The following is a 26,007-nucleotide window of genomic DNA, read 5'->3' on the forward strand; positions in this document are numbered from 1 at the left end:
GAAAAATATCTATCTGCGATTAATTTTGAGTTAACTGTGAACAAAATGCGATTATCTCGATTTAAATATTTTAATTATTTAACAGCCCTACTGTGTATGCATAAGATTAGTACTAAAACACATTTTGATGCATTGTTTTATTTTTTACTGTGTCCAATTCCAAACTCAATTGCCGTTTAGTATCATGGGACAATAAAATCCCCTTTTAATACCATTGTAACAACACATTTTAATTGTGCAGTCATTACACAATATAATCATTTTTAATATCATTATCAATTCTCTGTTTGGGGTTTCATTTTAGAGAAAAATATGAATACAAAAATGTTTTATACACACACTTAACGTCCCAAGGATTTTTTTTGTCAAATTATTTCTCGGTGTATTGCTGATATATGAAATAATTTAGAAATAATAATAAAATTGAACAGGATTTTTTTTTAATGATTCCATTTGGAGTAATACAAACAAAGCTATGGCAAAAAAATGGTTCCAGATACATAAAAATGTACCTGAAAGGAAAAAAAAATGTCCCCAATATACTGTATGGGTTATTATTTTAATAAAATGCATTTTAAAACACAATTTTGTGTTTTAATGCAGGGAGCATTAAAGCAACATATGTCAATTAAATACAAAATTGTGGTTATTTTAATTACAAAAAAATAAATTGGAAATACTGTTAATTTACTAAATTATAATACATGTTATATTTAAAGTATACTATATTTGTGGAGTCAATTTATTTAAAAAAAACATTTATGATTACAAAATAATTGTATGTACATTACCGGTAATTGTAATTACGTATTATTGTAATAAGAATTAACCACAATGTAATGCCTTTCTCTTTTAAATTCTTTGCCCACATAAACACCAGGGAGTCTCTGCAGTTGAGTAGATTACTCATACTGAGCACAGCAATACAAAAGTCTGATAGTGTCAATCAGAACAGATTATTTTTAGTACCCAATGTTGTGGTCGGTGATAATTCTGAACAGAAGATCATTTCCTGAACCTTCTTTAGGGGTTCTGACGTGCCAGGCGGGTTGTGTTCTGGAGAACCTGTCGCTCTACCTGGAGCAGCGAGACCACATCATGCCTCTGGACCTGGGTGCCAAAGGCAGCTGCCATATTGGGGGCAACGTTGCCACCAATGCCGGTGGGCTGCGGCTGCTGCGTTACGGCTCCCTGCACGGGAACGTGCTGGGTTTAGAAGCGGTGAGGAACACTTCTATTTTCACTCTGCAGATGTTTCATTCCGATGCTCTGTGGCTGGGATGGTCCAGGTGTTGGCAGACGGGCAGGTCCTGGACTGCCTGGCCACTCTGAGGAAGGACAACACAGGATACGACCTCAAACAGCTCTTCATCGGCTCTGAAGGAACGCTGGGGGTCATCACGGCTGTCTCTGTCCTTTGTCCTCACAAACCCAATTCTGTCAATGTGCTTTTTTTGGGTAGGACTTCTTCACTTTTAGCATCCCACTTGTAAAAGATGCAAAACCAGCAACTTTTTTCTGTGTGTGCGAACAGGATGTGAAACGTTTGAGGATCTCCTGAAAACCTTTCAGCTGTGCAAAGGCATGCTGGGAGAAATTCTGTCCGCTTTTGAGTTCTTGGACAGTGAATGTATGAGGCTGCTTAATTCGCATCTGAAACTGGATAATCCCATCTCTGGTACACACACACACACACACACACACACACACACACACACACACACACACACACACACGCACACACAATAACTAGTGGTGATACGTTCTGATATTGATATCGGTTTGATATCAGCAAAAAAATGAACTACAAGTACGAGGTGATACAGACGTGCATGATTTGTTGTTGTGATCACTGCATGCTGAAGAGAAGTAACTTTACTAGGCCTGGGAGATATGACTGAAAACTGTATCATGATATAAGTGTTTTATGTGGTCGATATTGATATTTATTATGACCTGTCGAAAATAGGAAACCAGGAAAAAGAATATACAGTCGTGGTCAAAAGTTGACATACACTTGTAAAGAACATAATGTCATGGCTGTCTTGACTTTCCAATCATTTCTACAACTTATTTTTTGTGATAGAGTGATTGGAGCACATTCTTGTTGGTCACAAAAAAACATTCATGAAGTTTGGTTCTTTTATGAATTTATTATGGGTCTACTGAAAATGTGAGCAACTCTGCTGGGTCAAAAGTATACATACAGCAATGTTAATATTTGCTTACATGTCCCTTGGCAAGTTTCACTGCAATAAGGCGCTTTTGGTAGCCATCCACAAGCTTCTGGTTGAATTTTTGACCACTCCTCTTGACAAAATTGGTGCAGTTCAGCTGAATTTGTTGGTTTTCTGACATGGACTTGTTTCTTCAGCATTGTCCACACGTTTAAGTCAGGACTTTGGGAAGGCCATTCTAAAACCTTCATTCTAGCCTGATTTAGCCATTCCTTTACCACTTTTGACGTGTGTTTGGGGTCATTGTCCTGTTGGAACACCCATTTGCGCCAAAGACCCAACCTCCGGGCTGATGATTTTAGGTTGTCCTGAAGAATTTGGATGTAATCCTCCTTTTTCATTGTCCCATTTACTCTCTGTAAAACAACAGTTCCATTGGCAGCAAAACAGGCCCAGAGCATAATACTACCACCACCATGCTTGACGGTAGGGATGGTGTTCCTGGGATTAAAGGCCTCACCTTTTCTCTTCCAAATATATTGCTGGGTATTGTGGCCAAACAGCTAAATTTGTGTTTCATCTGACCACAGAACTTTCTTCTAGAAGGTCTTTTCTTTGTCCATGTGATCAGCAGCAAACCTTAAGGTGTGGCTTCTGGAGTAAGGGCTTCCTTCTTGCATGGTAGCCTCTCAGTCCATGGCGATGCAAAACACACTTGACTGTGGACACTTACACCTGTGTTCCAGCAGCTTCCAATTTGTTGCAGACCTGCTTTTTGGTGGTTCTCTGTTGACTCGTGATCATCCTGACCAATTTTCTCTCAGCAGCAGGTGATGGCTTGCGTTTTCTTCCTGATCGTGGCAGTGACAAAACTGTGCCATGCACTTTATACTTACCAACAATTGTCTGCGCAGTTTCTCTTGGGACCTTAAGCTGCTTTGAAATGGCTCCAAGTGACTTTCCTGACTTGTTCAAGTCAACGATTAGTTTTTTCAGATCTGTGCTGAGTTCTTTTGACTTTCCCATTGTTGTGTTTGTAACCGAGTCTAATGACTGCATCACACGAGCCCTATTTAAATGGGCTCAGGGAAGTCAACAGGTGTCGTCAATCATAATCACTCACATGAAGTTAAGAGGCCATGCCATGAAGCTGATTTGATTTGATTGTAACTTCTCTACATCACCAAAATTGATAATGTATGTTGCTCTACTTTTGACCCAGAAGATTTGGTCACATTTTCAGTAGAGCCATAATAAATTCATAAAAGAACCAAACTTCATGAATGTTTTTTGTGACCAACAAGTATGTGCTCCAATCACTCTATCACAAAAAAATAATAGTTGTAGAAATGATTGTAAACTCAAGACAGCCATGACATGATGTTCTTTACAAGTGTATGTCAACTTTAGACCACGACTGTATGTATTCATTTTTATTTAATATTTAACCTTTCCCTGATTACAATCCCCTCGGCAATCAAAGCAGAAAGGAAAGTAAATGTCAACACAACCATGAACAATTATTTGTATAAAAACAGAATAGCATTTATTCCTTGCCTCTCTATCTTGCAGATTGTCCGTTCTACATCGTCATAGAAACGTCTGGATCTGACGCAAGGCACGACGAAGAGAAGCTGCACAACTTTTTGGAAGAGGCCATGACCTCATCACTGGTCACCGACGGGACAGTGGCAACAGAGGACTCCAAAACCAAGGTAATGTGGCTCCAAATTGGAAATGAGCAAAGTTGACTTTGAGACCAGCAGGGGGCAGCATTACTACCAGGGAAGTAAAAGCTGCGATGTACAACTTGCAAGGTGTTGTCCTAAAATGTGTTATTTTCAAGCATTAAATGGTAAAATGAAGTAAAAACAAACATCAATACTACAGTAGAAATAGCCATTAAAGGAGACCACTGTTCAGTATCGGGAATGCTGATTGGCTCAGCCTCCGTAGCATGACTATAAGTGTAAAGGTGGTTATGTGGGTGTTCTTTCATGTTTAGAGGGCTCATTATGTAAAAACACATAATTAGAAGGTTTTAGAGTTTTTTTTATGTTCTAAGTATGGAAATATAATAATTCTTACTTCAAAGACATTAATTTTCAGTGTTAATTGGTTTTCTGTATGTGAATTATTTGTTTTTCTTCTGCTCATTTGTCCTTGAAGGCTTTTTGGTCGATATAAGCCGCAGCTATATACTGTACAAAACCCAAAACCAGTGAGGTTGGCACGTTGTGTAATTTGTAAATTAAAACAGAATACAATGATTTGCAAATCCTTTTTAACTTATATGCAATTGAATAGACTGCAAAGACAAGATATTTAATGTTCGAATTGAGAAACTAAATTCTTTTTTGCAAATAATCAATAACTTAGAATTTAGGTATGGAAATATAATAATTCTTCCTTCAAAGACATTCATTTGCAGCGTTAATTGTTTTCTGTATGTGATTTATTTATTTATTTTTTGCTCGTTGTGTCCTTGAAGGCTTTATGGTCGATGCGCGAGCGCGTCACAGAGGCTCTGACTCACGATGGCTTCACATACAAGTATGACGTCTCGCTTCCCGTGGAGAAGATCTACCAGCTGGTGACTGACATGAGGGTGCACCTAGGGGGACGAGCCAAAAGCGTGGTGGGATACGGGCACGTAGGTGAGACAAAGAAAGTACCGGTACTGTATTTTCTGGACTGTAGCGTGCACCAGCATATAAACTGCACACACTGAAATTTTAAAGAAAAAAATATTTTTTCCATATATTAGTCCTACCGGACTATAAGCTGCAGATATTTATGTTGTAAAATTAGATAGTTACACAAAGAATTAGTAGATATTTATTTACATACCTTAATTGTTCCCAAACGGTGTCTTTAAAGGGGAACATTATCACCAGACCTATGTAAGCGTCAATATATACCTTGATGTTGCAGAAAAAAGACCATATATTTTTTTAACCGATTTCCGAACTCTAAATGGGTGAATTTTGGCGAAATAAACGCCTTTCTAATATTCGCTCTCGGAGCGATGACGTCACAACGTGACGTCACATCGGGAAGCAATCCGCCATTTTCTCAAACACCGAGTCAAATCAGCTCTGTTATTTTCCATTTTTTCGACTGTTTTCCGTACCTTGGAGACATCATGCCTCGTCGGTGTGTTGTCGGAGGGTGTAACAACACCAACAGGGACGGATTCAAGTTGCACCAGTGGCCCAAAGATGCAAAAGTGGCAAGAAATTGGACGTTTGTTCCGCACACTTTACCGACGAAAGCTATGCTACGACAGCGAATAATAGAAAGGCGTTTAATTCGCCAAAATTCACCCATTTAGAGTTCGGAAATCGGTTAAAAAAATATATGGTCTTTTTTCTGCAACATCAAGGTATATATTGACGCTTACATAGGTCTGGTGATAATGTTCCCCTTTAAGTCGGGGTCCATGTTAATCAATTCATGGTAAAATGAAAGACATGACTATGGATGGATTTGATCAAAAATGCATTCTAACTTGTAAATAAAAGTCTGCTTACAGCATAGCCAATAGGAGGTCCTTTATTCCGCCCACAAAACCCAATAAATAACCATCCAAAAACCGCCAACAATATTCCATTTACATTTCGTGACTTGAATACTAGAGTGTGAATGTTGTCTGTCTATCTGTGTTGGCCCTGCGATGAGGTGGCGACTTGTCCAGGGTGTACCCCGCCTTCCGCCCGAATGCAGCTGGGATAGGCTCCAGCACCCCCCGCCACCCCAAAATGGATAAGCGGTAGAAAATGGATGGATGGATTGTCTGTTAATGATGGAGGTGGATGAATCAGTTTCATCAACCCTAAACAACGACTTATGTTCCCTTCTCTGTGTAGGAGACGGCAACCTCCACTTGAACATCACCTCTCCCGCTCAAGACCCCGCCCTCCTGGCCGCCATCGAGCCCTTCGTCTACGAGTGGACGTCCGGCTGCCGGGGCAGCGTCAGCGCCGAGCACGGACTGGGCTTGAAGAAAAGGAACTACGTCTACTACAGTAAATCCAGCCGGGCCGTCGCCTTGATGGCCGTCATTAAGGCTACGCTGGACCCCAAAGGCATCCTCAACCCATACAAGACTTTACCAGACCACCTGCGGTGACGTGAGACGTCCTTCAAGGCTAATGAAGGTACAGTAATGTGAAAACAACTTCATCTTTTGTGCACAGAGGTGAGCTATTAAGACAAATTGTTTAGTTGATTTGTATGATGTGATAACAAGACGGAAGTTGGAAATAAAAATGTGATTATGTGTTAAAGAACAGTGACCAGTGATATAGCTCAACTGCAGAACTTACTAGTTGTTTATTGCGCTACCGTAAATTACGGATTATAAGCCACTACTTTTTTTCAATGCTTTGAACCCTGCGGCTTATAAAACGGTGTGGCTAATTTATGGATTTTTCTTTGCTAATGGCCGTAATGCAAATCGTTTTCATATTCACAAGCAAAGACGTAGAAAAGGTGTGTTATTGTTTGTGCTATGGCACCATCTTGTGGACAAGTTCACTCACTGCGGGGTTTTGATTGATTGATTGATTGATTGAGACTTTTATTAGTAGATTGCACAGTTCAGTACATATTCCGTACAATTGACCACTAAATGGTAACACCCCAATAAGTGTTTCAACTTGTTTAAGTCGGGGTCCACGTTAATCAATTCATGGTATAAATAAATACTATCAGCATAATACAGTCATCACACAAGTTAATCATCAGAGTATATACAAACCCCGTTTCCATATGAGTTGGGAAATTGTGTTAGATGTAAATATAAACGGAACACAATGATTTGCAAATCATTTTCAACCCATATTCAGTTGAATTTGCTAGAAAGACAACATATTTGATGTTCAAACTGATAAACTTTTTTTTATTTTTTTGAAAATAATCATTAACTTTAGAATTTGATGCCAGCCACACGTGACAAAGAAGTTGGGAAAGGTGGCAATAAATACTGATAAAGTTGAGGAATGCTCATCAAACACTTATTTGGAACATCCCACAGGTGTGCAGGCTAATTGGGAACAGGTGGGTGCCATGATTGGGTATAAAAACAGCTTCCCAAAAAATGCTCAGTCTTTCACAAGAAAGGGTGGGGCGAGGTACACCTCTTTGTCCACAACTGCGTGAGCAAATAGTCAAACAGTTTAAGAACAACGTTTCTCAAAGTGCAATTGCAAGAAATTTAGGGATTTCAACATCTACGCTCCATAATATCATCAAAAGGTTCAGAGAATCTGGAGAAATCACTCCACGTAAGCGGCATGGCCGGAAACCAACATTGAATGACCGTGACCTTTGATCCCTCAGACGGCACTGTATCAAAAACCGGCATCAATCTCTAAAGGATATCACCACATGGGCTCAGGAACACTTCAGAAAACCACTTGGTCGCTACATCTGTAAGTGCAAGTTAAAGCTCTACTATGCAAAGTGAAAGCCATTTATCAACAACATCCAGAAACGCCGCCGGCTTCTCTGGGCCTGAGATCATCTAAGATGGACTGATGCAAAGTGGAAAAGTGTTCTGTGGTCTGACGAGTCCACATTTCAAATTGTTTTTGGAAATATTCGACATTGTGTCATCCGGACCAAAGGGGAAGCGAACCATCCAGACTGTTATCGACGCAAAGTTCAAAAGCCAGCATCTGTGATGGTATGGGGGTGCATTAGTGCCCAAGGCATGGGTAACTTACACATCTGTGAAGGCACCATTAATGCTGAAAGGTACATACAGATTTTGGAACAACATATGCTGCCATCTAAGCGCCGTCTTTTTCATGGACGCCCCTGCTTATTTCAGCAAGACAATGCCAAGCCACATTCAGCACGTGTTACAACAGCGTGGCTTCGTAAAAAAAAGAGTGTGGGTACTTTCCTGGCCCGCCTGCAGTCCAGACCTGTCTCCCATCGAAAATGTGTGGCGCATTATGAAGCGTAAAATACGACAGCGGAGACCCTGGACTGTTGAACAACTGAAGCTCTACATAAAACAAGAATGGGAAAGAATTCTACTTTCAAAGCTTCAACAATTAGTTTCCTCAGTTCCCAATCGTTTATTGAGTGTTGTTAAAAGAAAAGGTGATGTAACACAGTGGTGAACATGCCCTTTCCCAACTACTTTGGCACGTGTTGCAGCCATGAAATTCTAAGTTCATTATTATTTGCAAAAAAAAAAAAAAGTTTATGAGTTTGAACATCAAATATCTTGTCTTTGTAGTGCATTCAATTGAATGAGTTAAATGATTTGCAAATCATTGTATTCCGTTTATATTTACATCTAACACAATTTTCCAACTCATATGGAAACGGGGTTTGTAACTAAAACAATTCATACTTACTAAACCGTTTGATAGTGTGTTCATGCATATTTGTACGTCCGTCCATCTATCCATTTTCTACCGCTTGTCCCTTTTCAGGGTCGCGGGGGGTGCTAGAGCCTATCTCAGCTGCATTTGGGCGGAAGGCGAGGTACACCCTGGACAAGTGGCCACCTCATCGCAGGGCCAACACAGACAGACAAGCGTCATTACAATGGTTGTCGCCTGGCCACTACGTGGAAGTACTTTAGTCCCATCTTGGGTAATTTCTGTCAAAACTGGGCTTTGAAGTGCTGAAAGTACACGCCCACCTTGATAGTTGTGGCAATATTAACAGACTGAGTCTCGCAGTTGGTCCTTTGACACATCAATGTAGAGATGAAGATGAAGTGCATCAGAGGTTTCACACTCTGCTTAACATGGAGGTAAACAATGACATCATCGTAATACGAGTGATATCGTAGTGTGGCGAGAGACGACTGTAGCCAGGAGTGCAGGAAGTGTTTTTATTACATATAAAAAAAAGAAAAAGAAGCTACTTTTGTTTTTCCCCCTAACAAAACAGCACTTGTGAGCAAATTCACCTGTAAGCGCACAGCTAGGCAACTCCAAGGCATAAATAAAAAGCTTCCTACAGGAGACGGAGTGTTCTGTTTGTCTTTATTCAGGTGGCTTGTGCAGCGAGGCATGATGGGAGGAGTATGCAGAGGCCCAGCTCACTTACATAGTAAACCTCCACCATATCTTAAAAAAAAAAAAGTGTAAACAAGTATTCATTGATCTTTGCACAAGACTTGGATTATTATATAAGCTGATGTATTCCTATTTTGCAGGGTCGGCACTATGACGATAAAGCCCAGTGCGGAGCTCAATGGACATGTGGTGTGGTAATATCATTATCCCGGTTGTCTCTAGCAAGATGAAAACATTCCCGGGTGTTCCCGGTCCTCTTCATGCAGACGCACGTCCCTCCCTTCTCTCATCCAAAGAAAGTCTGTGGAAGGCAACCACGGGAGAAGGGACGCTCCTCTCACGAGTCCTTCACCTTGTCCAGGGAGCTGTGGATCTTATCCAGGGTCTTCTTGATGCGCAGCGCTGTCAGCCTGGCCGACGGGTTCTGGTACCAACACTCTTTCATCAGCTTTACTAGCGCCGAGAGCGTCTGAGAGGAGGAGAGGAAAAGTTAAATTAGGGTTGGCTGATAAAAAATTAGCTTTTAATATTACCGTTATATTGTGATAATGCACCTTGATCAGGGGTGCACAAAAAATCGATTCATAGCCGAATCGCGGTTCTTCTATATCGATTCATTCCAAAAAAATCGATTTATAATCATTAAAAAATGTTTGTTTTTCATATCTTGTTTTTTAATACAAATAAATATTTTGGCCATCTCCATGCAACCAGAAGGAGCTTTTCTAACTTTATTATACCAAATAATACCCTGTGAGAAACTATTTGAAACACGAATTGTGTTGAATGGAGAATCAAACGGTCACCCCACCACAGGAATGGTCATTTAATCAAATCGTTAGATGCCCAAAGATTCACACTCGAGATGACCGATAATGGCTTTTTTGCCGATATCGTCCAACTCTTAATTACCGATACCGATATATACAGTCATGGAATTAACACATTATTATGCATAATTTTGTTGTGATGCCCCGCTGGATGCATTAAACAATGTAACAAGGTTTTCCAAAATAAATCAACTCAAGTTATGGAAAAAAAAAAAATGCCAACATGGCACTGCCATATTTATTATTGAAGTCACAAAGTGCATTATTTTTTTTAACATGCCTCAAAACAGCAGCTTGGAATTTGGGACATGCTCTCCCTGAGAGAGCATGAGGAGGTTGAGGTGGGCGTATATTCCTATAAACACACTCCGCAACCTTGTGGACAGCCTTCCCAGAAGAGTTGAAGCTGTAATAGCTGCAAAAGGTGGCCCGAGATCATATTAGGAATGGGGTGGCACGTTCCACACTTGTCCCGGAAGAGTTAGTGCTGCAAGGGGTTCTGGGTATTTGTTATGTTGTGTTATAGTGCGGATGTTCTCCCGAAATGTGTTTGTCATTCTTGTTTGGTGTGGGTTCACAGTGTGGCGCATATTTGTAACAGTGTTAAAGTTGTTTATACGGCCACCCTCAGTGTGACCTGTATGGCTGTTGACCAAGTACGCTTTGCATTCCTTTGTGTGTGTGTGTGTGTGCAAAGCCGTAGATATTATGTGACTGGGCCTGCATGCAAAGGAAGTGCCTTTAAGGTTTATTGGTGCTCTGTACTTCTCCCTACGTCCGTGTACACAGCGGTGTTTTAACAAATCGCAGTTTTTTTCATAGTTGGGCCGGGGGTGCGACTTATGTGTGAAATTATTAACACATTTCCGTAAAATATCAAATAATATTATTGATCTCATTCACGTAAGAGACTAGACGTATAAGATTTCATGGGATTTATTGACAGATTGTTTGGTAAACGTATAGCATGTTCTATATGTTATAGTTATTTGAATGAGTCTTACCATAATATGTTACGTTAACATACCAGTTGGTTATCTATGCCTTATATAACGTACACTTATTCAGCCTGTTGTTCACTATTCTTTATTTATTTTAAATTGCCTTTCAAATGTCTATTCTTGGTGTTGGCTTTTATCAAATAAATTTCCCCCAAAAATGCGACTTATACTCCAGTGCGACTTATATGTTTTTTCCCTTCTTTATTATGCATTTTCGGCCGGTGCGACTTATACTCCGAAAAAATACGGTAATACAACTGGAAATGATGTCATGTTACTTCATACATCAGCAGCCAAACTATGAGCTTTTGTAACCTATATTAAAATGTGACAAATATATCGTTATCGCAGGAGGCTGAATTAAATACACTATATTGCCAAAAGTATTTGGCCACTTGCCTTGACTCACATATGAACTTAAAGTGCAACCCCATTCTTAATATGATCTCGGGCCACCCTGTGCAGCTATCACAGCTTCAACTCTTCTGGGAAGGCTGTCCACAAGGTTGTGAAGTGTGTTTATAGGAATTTTCCACCATTCTTCCAAAAGCGCATTGGTGAGGTCACACACAGATGTTGGTCGAGAAGGCCTGGCTCTCAGTCTCCGTTCTAATTCATCCCAAAGGTGTCCTATTGGGTTCAGGTCAGGACTCTGTGCAGGCCAGTCAAGTTCATCCACACCAGACTCTGTCATCCATGTCTTTATGGACCTTTGTTTCTGCACTGGTGCACAGTCATGTTGGAAGAGTAAGGGGCCCACTCCAAACTGTTCCCACAAATTTGGGAGCATGGAATTGTCCAAAAATGTTTTGGTATCCTGGAGCATTCAAAGTTCCTTTTACTGGAACTAAGGGGCCAAGCCCAACTCCTGAAAAACAACCCCACACCATAATTCCTCCACTTACCCCTCTGTCAGTTTACATGGCCTACCAGTTCGTGGCTTAGTTGCTGTTGTTCCAAAACTCTTCCATTTTCTTATACTAAAGCCGACAGTTGACTTTAGAATATTTAGGAGCGAGGAAATTTCACGACTGGATTTGTTGCACAGGTGGCATCCTATGACAGTTCCACGCTGGAAATCACTGAGCTCCTGAGAGCGACCCATTCTTTCACAAATGTTTGTAGAAACAGTCTCCATGCCTAAGTGCTGGATTTTATACACCTGTGACCGGGCCAAGTGACTAGGACACCTGATTCTGATCATTTGGATGGGTGGCCAAATACTTTTGACAATATAGTGTTGTAAGCAGGAAGGCGGTGATGAGACAAATACATACCGGGTCAGAGAACCATCGGTTGGGAATGAAAGGCCTCTGCTGCTCCACACAAACCACCTTCCTCATGTCCTCAAAGCTGGGGTCGTTTGGCACCAGGTCGTAGAACGGAGGCTTGTATTCTTCTACGATACCTGCAGGGAGGGATTGAGGGACTTTATCGGCGCCGACACATTGAGGAGGTCTTTGCGGATCAAGACTTACCGTTGCTGTACGTGCGCCTCGCTATCTCCCACAGCACCAGCCCGAAGGCCCAGATGTCCACTCTCTTGAAGGCGTCGAAGCAGTCCGTCTGTATGCTTTCATCCAGGACCTCAGGCGCCATGTAGCGCTTTGTGCCCACTTTGGGGTTGTTGCCCACGTCCAGCAGGTTGTCTGCCTGGGAGTGTGTCACCGCCAACCCTGAAACACCAGCAGTCAATCACAGGCCACTTTCTCTCTTGCATTTTCTTCTCTTTCAATAGTCGTGTAATGAAGATTGGTATACCAACTGTGGTGTGCCATGACTCGGCAAAAATCTAATCTTGAGTTTTTCACAAAATATTTATAATTTTTTTCTAGAGATGTCCGATATTATCGGCCGATAAATGCTTCAAAATGTAATAACGGAAATTATCGGTATCGTTTTTTTTATTATCAGTATTGTTTTTTTTTGTTTTTTTTAATTACAATCAACATAAAAACACAAGATACACCTACAATTAGTGCACCAACCCAAAAAACCTCCCTCTCCCATTCACACAAAAGGGTTGTTTCTTTCTGTTATTAATATTCTGGTTCCTACATTATATATCAATACATATCAATACAGTCTGCAAGAGATACAGTCCGTAAGCACACATGATTGTGTGTGCTAATAGTACTAACCTTTAACAGTTAATTTGACTCATTTTCATTCATTACTAGTTTCTATGTAACTGTTTTTATATTGTTTTACTTTTTTTTAATTCAAGAAAATGTTTTTAAAGGGGAACATTATCACCAGACCTATGTAAGCGTCAATATATACCTTGATGTTGCAGAAAAAAGACCATACATTTTTTTAACCGATTTCCGAACTCTAAATGGGTGATTTTTGGTGAATTAAACGCCTTTCTAATATTCACTCTTGGAGCGAAGACGTCACAACGTGACGTCACATCGGGAAGCAATCCGCCATTTTCTCAAACACCGAGTCAAATCAGCTCTGTTATTTTCCGTTTTTTCGACTGTTTTCCGTACCTTGGAGACATCATGCCTCGTCGGTGTGTTGTCGGAGGGTGTAACAACACCAACAGGGACGGATTCAAGTTGCACCAGTGGCCCAAAGATGCAAAAGTGGCAAGAAATTGGACGTTTGTTCCGCACACTTTACCGACGAAAGCTATGCTACGACAGAGATGGCAAGAATGTGTGGATATCCTGCGACACTCAAAGCAGATGCATTTCCAACTGGACTGGACAGATCAGCTTTCAGGAAAAGAGAGCGGATGAGGGTATGTCTACAGAATATATTAATTGATGAAAACTGGGCTGTCTGCACTCTCAAAGTGCAGGTTGTTGCCAAATGTATTTCATATGCTGTAAACCTAGTTCATAGTTGTTAGTTTCCTTTAATGCCAAACAAACACATACCAATCGTTGGTTAGAAGGCGATCGCCGAATTCGTCCTCGCTTTCTCCCGTGTCGCTGGCTGTCGTGTCGTTTGTCGGTTTCGCTTGCATACGGTTCAAACCGATATGGCTCAATAACTTCAGTTTCTTCTTCAATTTGGTTTTCGCTACCTGCCTCCACACTACAACCATCCGTTTCAATACATGCGTAATCTGTTGAATCGCTTAAGCCGCTGAAATCCGAGTCTGAATCCGAGCTAATGTCGCTATAGCTTGCTGTTCTATCCGCCATGTTTGTTTGTGTTGGCATCACTATGTGACGTCACAGGAAAATGGACGGGTGTATATAACGATGGTTAAAATCAGGCACTTTGAAGCTTTTTTAGGGATATTGCGTGATGGTAAAATTTTGAAAAAAACTTTGAAAAATAAAATAAGCCACTGGGAACTGATTTTTAATGGTTTTGACCCTTCTGAAATTGTGATAATGTTCCCCTTTAAATATATTTTTCCAACTGTTCTGAAACCAAATTGTACTAGGAGAGGTTTCCTCTTACCGAGGTCGGCGATGCAGCAGCGCAGCTCTTTGGTCACTAGGATGTTCTTGCTCTTCAGGTCCCGGTGTGCGATGGCCGGCTTGCCCTCGGTGCCGAAGATCTCCGTGTGCAGGTGCACCAGGCCGCTGGCGATGGACGCCGCCATGGCCAGGCCCTCCGACGGCTCCACAGCCACCCGCTGCAGGTAGTCGTACAGGGAGCCGTTTTCGTGGTAGTGGGTGATGAGCCACAGCTGGGTGCTGGAGTTGCGCGAGGTCATGTCGGACGCCATGAAGCCTGCGATGAGTGGCGTGAACGTATGAATTAAGGGTGTAACAATTCATTGACGCATATTGACAATAAAATCGGCTGCGGGAAAATTCACTTGTCGACAATAGTCACTCACGTTTTTAATGGACGGAAGCGAGTGAGTGCAAAACAAAGTGTGGGAACATTTCACCCTAATTTTGTTACCTTGCTCATTTTGCAAAGCAGACCTTGTTTTTTATGGCAGTACATCTGTGATACGAGAAGATGTCGGACATCTGGACCGTGCCATCTCAACTCGGTAAGATCATTCTAGCTTGCTATCTTGCTAGCTAGCTAGCTAACAAGCGTGAGACGAAGTTGTGTGAAAAATAGATTTTACTATTATTTTAGCCAAGACCCCCCGGCTGAACCTTGTCTAAATCAGTGTTTTTCAACATTTTTTGAGGCACGGCACATTTTTTTCATAAAAAAAATCACCAGCAGAAAACATAAAAAATGTAACTCCACCAGGTCGTCGTGCCTTATTTTGATTTTGTTGGTGTCTTCCTGGGTGTAGTGCTTTACTTCTAGTCTTGCGCTGTTATTTAGGTGACCCTTCCTGTTTTGCTGGTGTTTTCCTGTAGCAGTTTCATGTCTTCCTTTGAGCGCTATTCCGCGCACCTGTTTTGTGTTAGCAAGCAAGGCTATTTACGTTGTTGCTATCCTTCTTTGTGGGGACATTGTTGATTGTCATGTCCCGTACGAATGTACTTTGTGGACGCCGCAAGTTTTTGCTGTCGTCCAGCATTCTGCCTCTGTTTACTTTGTAGCCGTTTCGCATAGCCTTTTCCTTTCCCTTTCGTTCACTTTGGGTTTAAGCATTACATACCTTTTTACCTGCACGCTGCGCTCTGCATATTGGGATCACAACGAACCACCCTCGTCTCACCCGACACATTCCGACTTTTACAAAGCAATTAACTACCTGCTGCCACTTACTGACATGGAGTATTACGTGGTTACCCTGCCGAGTTTTACACAGCACAGACACTAAGCAACGGCACATTATTGGCAGATTATAGTTATTGATTTGCAAAAAATATTTGTGATAAATTAGGTGAATTTGCTTAATTTCCCACGGCACACCAGACAATATCTCATGACACACTAGTGTGCCGCGGCACAGTTGTTGAAAAACACTGGTCTAAATTAATCCAAGTACTTTTTAATTTTATACTAGGGATGGAATTCATAACTCTTTGAAAGAGAAAAACTATTTTTTGTTTGTTTTCATTATATTTGGATATATTTGTTTGGTTTGTATGCTTGTAAATCTGGGCTATCCGTTAAGTAAGACTACCGTATTTTCCGCACTATAAGGCGCACCTAAAAACCTCAAATTTTCTCAAAAGCTGACAGTGCGCCTTATAATCCGGTGCGCCTTATATATGGACCAATATTGAGCCACAACTGGTCTCGCAACTACGGGATGCATAACGTAACCCCAGCCTCTACTGTAGCGTCTATTCTATGCGCCTTACAATGCGGTGTGCCTTATATATCAACAAAGTTTTAAAATAGGCCATTCATTGAAGGTGCGCCTTATAATCCGGTGCGCCTTATAGTGCGGAAAATACGGTACTTATTATGTTGAAGGGGGCAGGAAATATAAGATTTTCTTCATCCTGTTCCTCCTCAAGCACAGTTGTGTAAATATGTGTTTAGTTGATAAAGTTTAATTGTCTATTGATCAAAAATGCACATCAATGAGGGAGATAAATAAAAAAAGGAGCTGTTCCGTTCAAAAGACTGGCTTGTTGTTTTATAGTTAAGATTTTTTTTTGACTTTTTTTATTTATTTATCGGGTAAACAATCACTAGCATGAGTTATGAATGAGTTTCTGACTCATTTTCTAGTCCAGTTGCGAATTGGGCAATAGCATACGCTAAGTAAGCATGTGCATAAAAAAACGGTTAATTGGTTATCATCAGTCACTTCAGTAAAGTCAGACGTCAAAAGTATCAATTTGTTTGACTGTTACATCTCTGTGTGTTATGATTAAGGTGTGAAGCAGCGTCAATTTGCAGTACAAAAAAGAAAAGGTACATTAACAAACATCACTCACACACACACACACACACACACACACACACACACACACACACACACACACACACACACACACACACACACACACACACACACACACACACACACACACACACACCATGGTGCCGATATATACAATAATAAATATACAATCTATTAGACAGACTCAATTCATTCTGAACAGTTTGGCTATTAAATTGCTAAAAATGCCATGAGTTGATCAATAATCACTAATATACCTGTGTGCAGCTTTTTAAACAGATCACATTTTGTTTTTAGGGGGCGGGGGCTGGATACTTCTGGTTTTGTTTGTTTATATTGCTCCTATTTTGTGTTTTGCTGTCCTTGGTTTTCATAAAAAACAGTAACAGCCTATTGAGCAGAACATTAACAGTATAAATAAATTATTTCTGAATGAATTAGTCATGTTTGTTAGTTAACACAATAATATATTAGCTGAATTTGTCCGATCCAATCTTTTATTTATATAGCAGTAATAACATAACTGTTTCCAGAATGCTGCACATAATAAGAAACAATAAAAAGTAATTACAAGCATTTAAAATATAACAAGTAAAAAACAAATCAATAAAATAGAATAGAATAATAAAAGACAAAGAGGACCACAAGACTCACACCAATTTAAAAGCAAAAGAATAAAAGTGTGACAAATTTGATATCAGCATGGCTGAAATTAGAGCCACTAAATAGGTTTATGCTTCATAATCCAACTAATCGTTAAGGTAATGGATGATTAGTAGACGATCAAAAAAGTTGTTAGTTGCGTCCCTATTATCGCCAATTGTGATTATGGTGCAGCAGACTCACCCAGGATGTTGTCATGTCTCAGGAGCACAGTGTTGTAGATTTCCGTCTCTCGGAACCAGGACCGTTCGTCCCTGGAGGAGAAGATTTTGACGGCAACGTTCTCGCCCTGCCACTGGCCTCGCCACACCTCACCGTATCGCCCCTTGCCTTGGAGGGACAGACAGAAAATCACCAAATTGAGAGGGTGAAACACCACAGGAAGACCAGTCGTACAACAGGTGCTAACTTAAACTATAATTCCCATTCCATCCATCCATTTTCTACCGCTTGACCCTTTTGGGCTCGCGGGGGGTGCTGGAGCCTATCTCAGCTGCATTCTGGCGGAAGGTGGGATACACCCTGAACAAGTCGCCACCTCGTCACAGGGCCAACACAGATAGACAGACAACATTCACACTCACATTCACACACTAGGGCCAATTTAGTGTTGCCAATCAACTTATCCCCAAGTGCATGTTTTTGGAGGTGGGAGGAAGCCGGAGTACCCGGAGGGAACCCACGAAGTCACGGGGAGAACATAACAACGGGCTTGAACTCAGGACCTTCTTATTGTGAGGCACATGCACTAAAATTCCATGTGTAGAAAATATACAGTAAGGGTCAGATACATTTCCCTGTCTTATTAAATGACTCTAAACTTTTGGTAGTGTTGATTAGGGATGTAATGATTACAGGTAATGACCACACACCACAACACAACTCCAGACGATTAATATTAATTGTTTCAAATTTCAATTATCGCAAAACTGTGATTAATTATTAGCGCACTACAATCAACCAACAGTGCTCATTTCTTGGAGAAGCAGTTAGCACTAACTACCTTAAATGCTAACAAGAGCAATATTTATTGTTTTTTCTGACAAAGAAAGTATAATGTGTCTGATAATTATTTACCATAATAAAAAAATGGTTGAAATGATTCAGTACCGGTATATGTAAAAAATACTTTTTGAGCAACATTCAATAATGCCGTGATAACATTAAGCATGATCATTTTGGTCACAATCGCAATATCAAATGTTCATATTGTTACATTTCTCGTGTGTTTATATACGTACGTGACAAAACAACTCCCAACTGTTTGTTTGGTGTACTAAAACACCACAATGTGAACACAATCCATATAATAAATACAATCCATCCATCCATTTCCTACCGCTTGTCCCTCCCGGTGTGCAGGGGGACTGGAGCCTATCCCAGCTGCACTCGGGCAGAAGGAAGGGTACACCCTGGACAAGTCGCTAACTCATCGCAGGGCCAACATAGACAGACAGACAACATTCACATATTAGGGACAATTTAGTGTTGCCAATTAAGCCTGGTGCATGTCTTTGGAGGTGGGAGGAAGCTGGAGTACCCGGCGAGAACCCACGCAGTCAACTCCACACACAAAGACCCCGACCCGGGAATCAAACCCAGGACCTTCTTATTGTGATGCATGAGCACTAACCTACTACCACCTACTCAGTGAAATAGTGGTTAGAGTGTCCGCCCTGAGATCGGTAGGTTGTGAGTTCAAACCCCGGCCGAGTCATACCAAAGACTATAAAAATGGGACCCATTACCTCCCTGCTTGACACTCAGCATCAAGGGTTGGAATTGGGGGTTAAATCACCAAAAAAGATTCCCGGGCTCTGCTGCTCACTGCTCCCCTCACCTCCCAGGGGGTGATCAAGGATGGGTCAAATGCAAAGAATAATTTCGCCACACCTAGTGTGTGTGTGACAATCATTAGTACTTTAACTTTAACTACTAAATACAATCCAATAAAGGAATACTATGACACCGAAAGGAGACAAAAAATAACTAAACAAGACAAGGCGGCTGCTTGCTGGTAAATAAAACCACTAAATAATAATTAAATGTACAATGAAACTGACGACTGGGTAAATATAATTTAAAATAGTATAAGCTGTCCACTTACCGACACACTCTACCAGACTGATCTGCCTAGCAACAGTCCTCTGGACCAAGAATGGAAGACCTGAACCACTTCCTGATGTGCATGAGTGATCCAGCATGTCCTAAAAAGAGGAGACAAACCCATTTAGTCATATCAATGTGACATCAGTGTTGTCCTGGTCATCCTACCGCTAAAGTGCTGTCCCCCACGTTGGAGGTGATGAGGCCGTCCACTGCTCCCTGCTCCGTGTCGAACTCCTGCAGCCTCTGTAGGCGGCCATGGTGGAGCTTCCTGCAGGCCAGCGCAGACAGCACGGACAGCAGAGCCAGAACCACAATGGGACCCAGCACCAAGAGAGCCAGCATCCCGAAGCTGTACCCCACCGGCTCTTCCTGCGGGGCTACACGGTGGACAGTTCACGTTTAAGAAAAAGTATAACAAACTAGATCTTGGGAAAACTGTTGCTTTTCCATGCACCTGAAGGCAGCAGAGCCATCACAGAGCTCCTGGTGGTGTTGAGGTTGCACATGTCATGGGAGCAGCAGGAAATGGCCTGGTGAGAGGATGGCTGCGTGGAGCAGTGCAAGCGGGTTTTCTTGGGGCCCTCCAAGCAGCCGCGCTCAAACACCACGCCGCTGGAGCCCACGCGCACCGAGGAGAAGCAGCGCGTGCCATGGCACTGATCCTGGAGGCATTTTGGACTGTCGCACAGGCACGCTAACTGCCCATCTGTAGAGGAAGACCATAAAACAGGGATATTCAACTCAATTGTTCTGGGGGCCATATTTCCAGAAAGCTAAGGACCGGACTTTTCCCTTCACCTATAATCTTATTTTGTACATTCCCAAGAACCAGCATCCTCTACAGTAGACATTTGTTTATGGTCTATTTTTTTCGTCAGCGTACCAGAAACACTCTGCTGTTTTTAAAAGGACCTTCTGCAAAAAAGCTAGTCAAAGAACACTATGACAGCACTCTGGTGTTTCCCAAAATCTCTCACAAGTTCTTTTAACTGAACTCGCAGGCTACCAGTTGACTAGCCCAAATTATGGAAATGAGGGGACCTAAAATGGAACATTGAGGAACACCACAAGTATAACTAAAGAAGTTGAACAAATGAAGTTTGTCTCGAGATCGACCAAATGTGTTCTTTTTCCAGGGCCGACAATTATTAGTAGTCAAGGAGACCAATAACCTAACCTGACTCTTGCCAGAACCTTGTCGTTCGCTGAGCTCCACACATGAATCTGGGAATACTCATTAGATGTATTTCAGAAGGCGGGGCCTTTGTGTAAAAAAAATCATTGTATGTGATTGGATAAACCACTTGTCCGTTATCTTGAATGACGTGCTACTTCAACCACTCACATCGAAATCAACCCGTGACGCTGATTAGAGCGGCGCTGGGAAATCCAAACTCGGTCGGAAGAAAGGCCAAAACATCCTTGCCACCAATAAATGCCTTCAAAACTGTTCATCTTTTAAATAGTTAATATTCGATCGATGTCGCAAAACAGTTGCAATAGCAGAATCAATGTCAGCACACGACTCCTCGCTGCGTACCGCCATTGTTGTTTGAATCAAACAGTCCCTTCGGCGCTACGTCACATCTATGAAATCCCGCCCAGCGATCCTGATTGGTTCATTATTTTTTGCTATCTGGAAGGAGTTTGCAATGCCTTTAAGCCCAGACCCTTGTGTGCAGCTCAGCGAACTACAAGGGGCTGGCGAGAGTCTGGTTACCAATAACCAATATTTGGAGCCGATATTCATTTGCAGTAAAAGTTATGTAAACATGAATCGTATACGTCACTAAACAGCTGGACAAGGCTTTAAGTTGTTTTTAATGTTTTCTTTGTAGAAAACGTCGGACCAGTAGCAACACAATGCTTTATGTGGTGTGAATGTTGGGCAAAAACACCAGGGAATTTCACAAATCCCTTTATTACTTGTGTCTAACAATGTGCCGTTGTAGAGTATCTGTGCTGTCTGGAGATCAGCAGAGTAACCATGTAATACTCTTCCATACCAGTAGGTGGCAGCAGGTAGCTCATTGCTTTGCAAACCTACTTTGAGACAAGAGCATCAATGATGGTTATGGTTTGAAGTCACATCGAACAATTGTGTCAGGTATTTGATGAGAAGAGGTGTCTGTCATGTATTGGTTACTCGGGTCACAGGACAATACCGAAACCATTGTAAGGGGAACTTAAGGGCGGGGGACACAGGATATGATGACATATGTTGTGTGTTGGACAGAGGTGGGTAGTAACGTGCTACATTTACTCCGTTACATCTACTTGAGTAACTTTTGGGATAAATTGTACTTCTAAGAGTAGTTTTAATGCAACATACTTTTACTTGAGTATATTTATAGAGAAGAAACGCTACTTTTACTCCGCTCCATTTATCTACATTCAGCTCGCTACTGATTTTTATCTATCTGTTAATGCACGCTTTGTTTGTTTTGGTTTGTCAGACAGACCTTCAAAGTAGGATCTATCGCATGCCTGCGTTTCACCAATCACATGCAGTCACTGGTGACGTTTGACTCCGTTTCACCAATCAAACAGAGCCAGGCGGTCACATGATTAACAAGCTTAAGCTTACATGAACTCAACAAAGCACATCGCGGTAAGTAACGTTAGTAGATATTTTTGGCTGTCACCGTAGGCTGATGGTAACTTCCCTGCTATGAATCACTGTCAAATGTACATCGTGTGGGGACATTTATTAACGTACTGCAGCCTCATAGACACACACACACGCACACACACACACACACACACACGCACAGTCGCGCATGCACGCACGCACACACACGCGCACACGCACACGCGCGCATGCATAGAAACACCAATCAGTGTGTTCCCAGATGCAGCCCACACCTAGCAGTTTAAGGTTTGCGTAAAGGCTAACTTTTTATTTTCCTTTGTAATCTCTGCCTACTGAGCCTATGGTGCTGTTAAGTTATTATGGCTCAATTTGCCTTAATTTTTTTTATGTTAATGTATTATTATTTAATATATATTATTGTTTGCTCTTGAACGCATCATAATTATCCCCTCAACACCCCCCAAAATGGATTAACTCGCTGGAATAAAAAAGACAATATAACATGCATCCATAAACCTGGATGCATATGAAAAAAGTGCAATATATTTATCTGTACAGTAATCTATTTATTTATATCTGCACCTTATTGCTTTTTTATCCTGCACTACCATGAGCTAATGCAACAAAATTTCGTTCTTATCTGTACTGTAAAGTTCAAATTTAATGACAATAAAAAGGAAGTCTAAGTTTTAGTTGCTTAAGAGATATTCCTGGCTCTGAATTTGCTCAATGCTATTTTTATGTTTTTGTAAGCCATTTGTTGCAGTCATTAAACGGACAGGTTACTCATCAGTTACTCAATACTTGAGTAGTTTTTTCACAACATACTTTTTACTTTTACTCAAGTAAATATACTCCTTACTTTTACTTGAGTATTAAATCTCTAAAGTAACAGTACTCTTACTTGAGTACAATTTCTGGCTACTCTACCCACCTCTGGTGTTGGACACCTGGAAGTGGAAAAAGTAAGAGCGGGAATAAAAGGCAGAAAAAGACAATAAGCTTTCTTTTGGTGTATTATTAAGTTTAGATTGCTAATAAGTGAACTAATAAGTGACAAGTTTGGCACACAACAATGGCGACGAGGATGTGATGGTGTGCCCCCGGATTTTTTTTCAATGAAAAAAATGTGCTTTGGCTCAAAAAAGGTTGAAAAACACTGCTCTCGCAAACACAAATATACATATATACACACACACACACAACACACACACACACACACACACACATATATATAAACAAAATGACAGTTGTCAGCTGTAAGCATATATTACCTTAAGCCAGAGCTGGGCAAATATTTTGACTCAGGGGGCCACATCGAGAGAAAAAAATGTGTCTGGGGGGGGGGCGAATGTGTATGTGTGTACAAATAAAATATATACATATTTAGCTGTAAAAATATGTTGTACAGTATGTGTGTTTGGGTCCCTTTTTTTTTCCAGGAACACTAATATCAAAAGTCACAATGTCCGATAGAATTCTAAAAAAGTTATAACAAACCACCTCAAAAAATTGTAGTTTTTTACTGAATGGGACACCCACAATGTACATTAAAAAAAGAAAGTGGGATTTACAATATTAACTACGAACAATAAAACACTGAATATTAACAACATATGAACATCGCTCCTCTTTTATTTCTCAGACCAGCTCCTCCATAGTTGTGTATCTTTTACACTCAAGCAAAACACAACAAAAATGTAACAAACAGCAAAATATGAATTCAACGGGTAATAAACATCTACAATATGATTTATATTATCACTTTTATGCAGAAATTTGACACATGCAATTGGGTCTGGCTGCTCCGAAAAAAAACACCACCCACTCTGCTTTGTTCCCGGTCTGAGCTGCTGTGACGTAGATTACTGTAATAACTCCTATAACACTCACGCAGATTTCAACCATTGAAATACTTTAAATAGTTCCAAGACTTACGGTCATTTAAAAACAGCACTGCACATCATAATGGCGGCGACGGTTTTGATGTTAAAGGTCTAAAAAAATGATGTAAAACGTCTGGCGGGCCGGATTAAAGTTAAAGTTAAAGTACCAATGATTGTCACACACACACTAGGTGTGGCGAAATTATTCTCTGCATTTGACCCATCACCCTTGATCACCCCCTGGGAGGTGAGGGGAGCAGTGGGCAGCAGCGGTGGCTGCGCCCGGGAATCATTTTGGTGATTTAACCTCCAATTCCAACCCTTTATGCTGAGTGCCAAGCAGGGAGGTAATGGGTCCCATTTTTATAGTCTTTGAAAATTTTAAAGGGGGGAGCGCGGATGAGGGTATGTTACAGAATATATTAATTGATGAAAATTGGGCTGTCTGCACTCTCAAAGTGCATGTTGTTGCCAAATGTATTTCATATGCTGTAAACCTAGTTCATAGTTGTTAGTTTCCTTTAATGCCAAACAAACACATACCAATCGTTGGTTAGAAGGCGATCGCCGAATTCGTCCTCGCTTTCTCCCGTGTCGCTGGCTGTCGTGTCGTTTTCCTCGGTTTCGCTTGCATACGGTTCAAACCGATATGGCTCAATAGCTTCAGTTTCTTCTTCAATTTCCTTTTCGCTACCTGCCTCCACACTACAACCATCCGTTTCAATACATTCGTAATCTGTTGAATCGCTTGAGCCGCTGAAATCCGAGTCTGAATCCGAGCTAATGTCGCTATAGCTTGCTGTTCTTTCCGCCATGTTTGTTTGTGTTGGCTTCACTATGTGACGTCACAGGAAAATGGACGGGTGTTTATAACGATGGTTGAAATCAGGCACTTTGAAGCTTTTTTTAGGGATATTGCGTGACGGGTAAAATTTTGAAAAAAACTTCGAAAAATATAATAAGCCACTGGGAACTGATTTTTAATGGTTTTAACCATTCTGAAATTGTGATAATGTTCCCCTTTAATGGGCCGTATTTTGCCCAGGTTCTGCCATAAACCAACATGGTGGAAATGTATATTTCAAGCTACTGCCGTAGTAAACAGTAGGTACTCTGTATAATCGTGCATGGCACAATCCGCTTTCAGAACGGGGGAGAAAAATAAATTGTGATATTAATCGAGACCGGGTGATATGAAAAACTTAATCTTGGTCTTTTTTTTTTTTTTTGCCATATCGCCCAGCCGTACCACTAGTACTTGATGCTTTGCTCCGTTTGCAGGGTGGATACAAGAAACAGACATGAATGATGAGAGAAGACAAGCAGCTACCTGAGCTTGATGCTTGAAAGGACCACTTGAAAAGCAGCAGCAGGACGTGAAGACTCCTCCAAGCCATGTTTCAGTGCACTTGTGGAAGATAAGAAGATAAGGTCAGAGTTGCACATAATGACATTTACGCCCACTATCTTTGCGACAGTTTCCTAATTGCATTTGAATGGGCGGGACACAAGTCGCTGTCAATCATCATGTATCTCATCAATTAGCTTAGCCTACCGCCGACGTACATGCACAGTGACTAGTACACTCTAAGGTTCGTCCCCAAATTCAGAGGTTTTGTTTCGTGTAGCCTGCGGGGAACATTTCCAATAATGTTTATTAGTCAAATATCGCCGTCTCCAAGGCGCCAGTTTAAAACAGAAAGGAGCTTCTGCTGTTAGCCTAGCTAAGCATGCTAAAGTAGCTACACCACCAAAGCGCAGCCACCGAACTTTTCAAAAGCTTTACACTCACCCTGCACACACGGGTGTTGGCTTCTACCTCATCCCGTTACGTCGACGTGTTCACGGGTTTGGGTGTTTTCGTCAAAAGTGAGAATTGGCGATGGAAGCCACCGAAAAGGGCCACAGCCCAGCCCAGCCACTCGCTTGTTTTCCTTCCAGGCTATCATGACGTCACCA

General features: G+C 41.3%; 2 protein-coding genes across 8 annotated transcripts in view; one reads left to right on the top strand and one right to left on the bottom strand.

The window, feature by feature from the left end:
* d2hgdh (D-2-hydroxyglutarate dehydrogenase) overlaps positions 1–9,169 on the top strand; it is a 15,189-nt gene extending 6,020 nt beyond the window's left edge. For all 7 annotated transcript variants that reach the window (XM_061968106.2, XM_061968105.2, XM_061968109.2 and 4 more), the window contains 7 exons: positions 1,028–1,221; positions 1,290–1,458; positions 1,535–1,678; positions 3,750–3,892; positions 4,669–4,834; positions 6,047–6,337; positions 8,630–9,169. In XM_061968106.2, the coding sequence (XP_061824090.2) occupies positions 1,028–1,221; positions 1,290–1,458; positions 1,535–1,678; positions 3,750–3,892; positions 4,669–4,834; positions 6,047–6,309 (1,079 nt within the window). In that variant the 3' untranslated portion in view covers positions 6,310–6,337; positions 8,630–9,169. The remainder of the gene's footprint in view (positions 1–1,027; positions 1,222–1,289; positions 1,459–1,534; positions 1,679–3,749; positions 3,893–4,668; positions 4,835–6,046; positions 6,338–8,629) is intronic.
* Positions 9,023–26,007, bottom strand: acvr1l (activin A receptor, type 1 like). The gene is made up of 10 exons (XM_061968110.2): positions 25,841–26,007; positions 25,379–25,456; positions 20,024–20,275; positions 19,735–19,946; positions 19,568–19,667; positions 17,644–17,790; positions 14,478–14,753; positions 12,533–12,730; positions 12,332–12,462; positions 9,023–9,692 (listed from the first exon to the last, which is right to left on the bottom strand). The coding sequence occupies exons 2-10, from the start codon at positions 25,443–25,445 to the stop codon at positions 9,561–9,563; spliced, it is 1,515 nt and encodes a 504-aa protein (XP_061824094.1). The 5' UTR covers positions 25,446–25,456; positions 25,841–26,007; the 3' UTR covers positions 9,023–9,560.

The sequence above is a fragment of the Nerophis lumbriciformis genome, linkage group LG08 (genome assembly GCF_033978685.3).
Source record: "Nerophis lumbriciformis linkage group LG08, RoL_Nlum_v2.1, whole genome shotgun sequence".
Lineage (NCBI taxonomy): Eukaryota > Metazoa > Chordata > Actinopteri > Syngnathiformes > Syngnathidae > Nerophis > Nerophis lumbriciformis.

Excerpts from the sequence above, each read along its gene's own strand:
- acvr1l (XM_061968110.2), bottom strand. The coding sequence starts at position 25,445 with ATGGCTTGGAGGAGTCTTCACGTCCTGCTGCTGCTTTTCAAGTGGTCC. Across the intron at positions 19,947-20,023 it reads GATGGCTCTGCTGCCTTCAG|CCCCGCAGGAAGAGCCGGTG; the intron begins GTGCATGGAAAA and ends TCCACCGTGTAG. Across the intron at positions 9,693-12,331 it reads ACCGATGGTTCTCTGACCCG|ACGCTCTCGGCGCTAGTAAA; the intron begins GTATGTATTTGT and ends TCCTCCTCTCAG.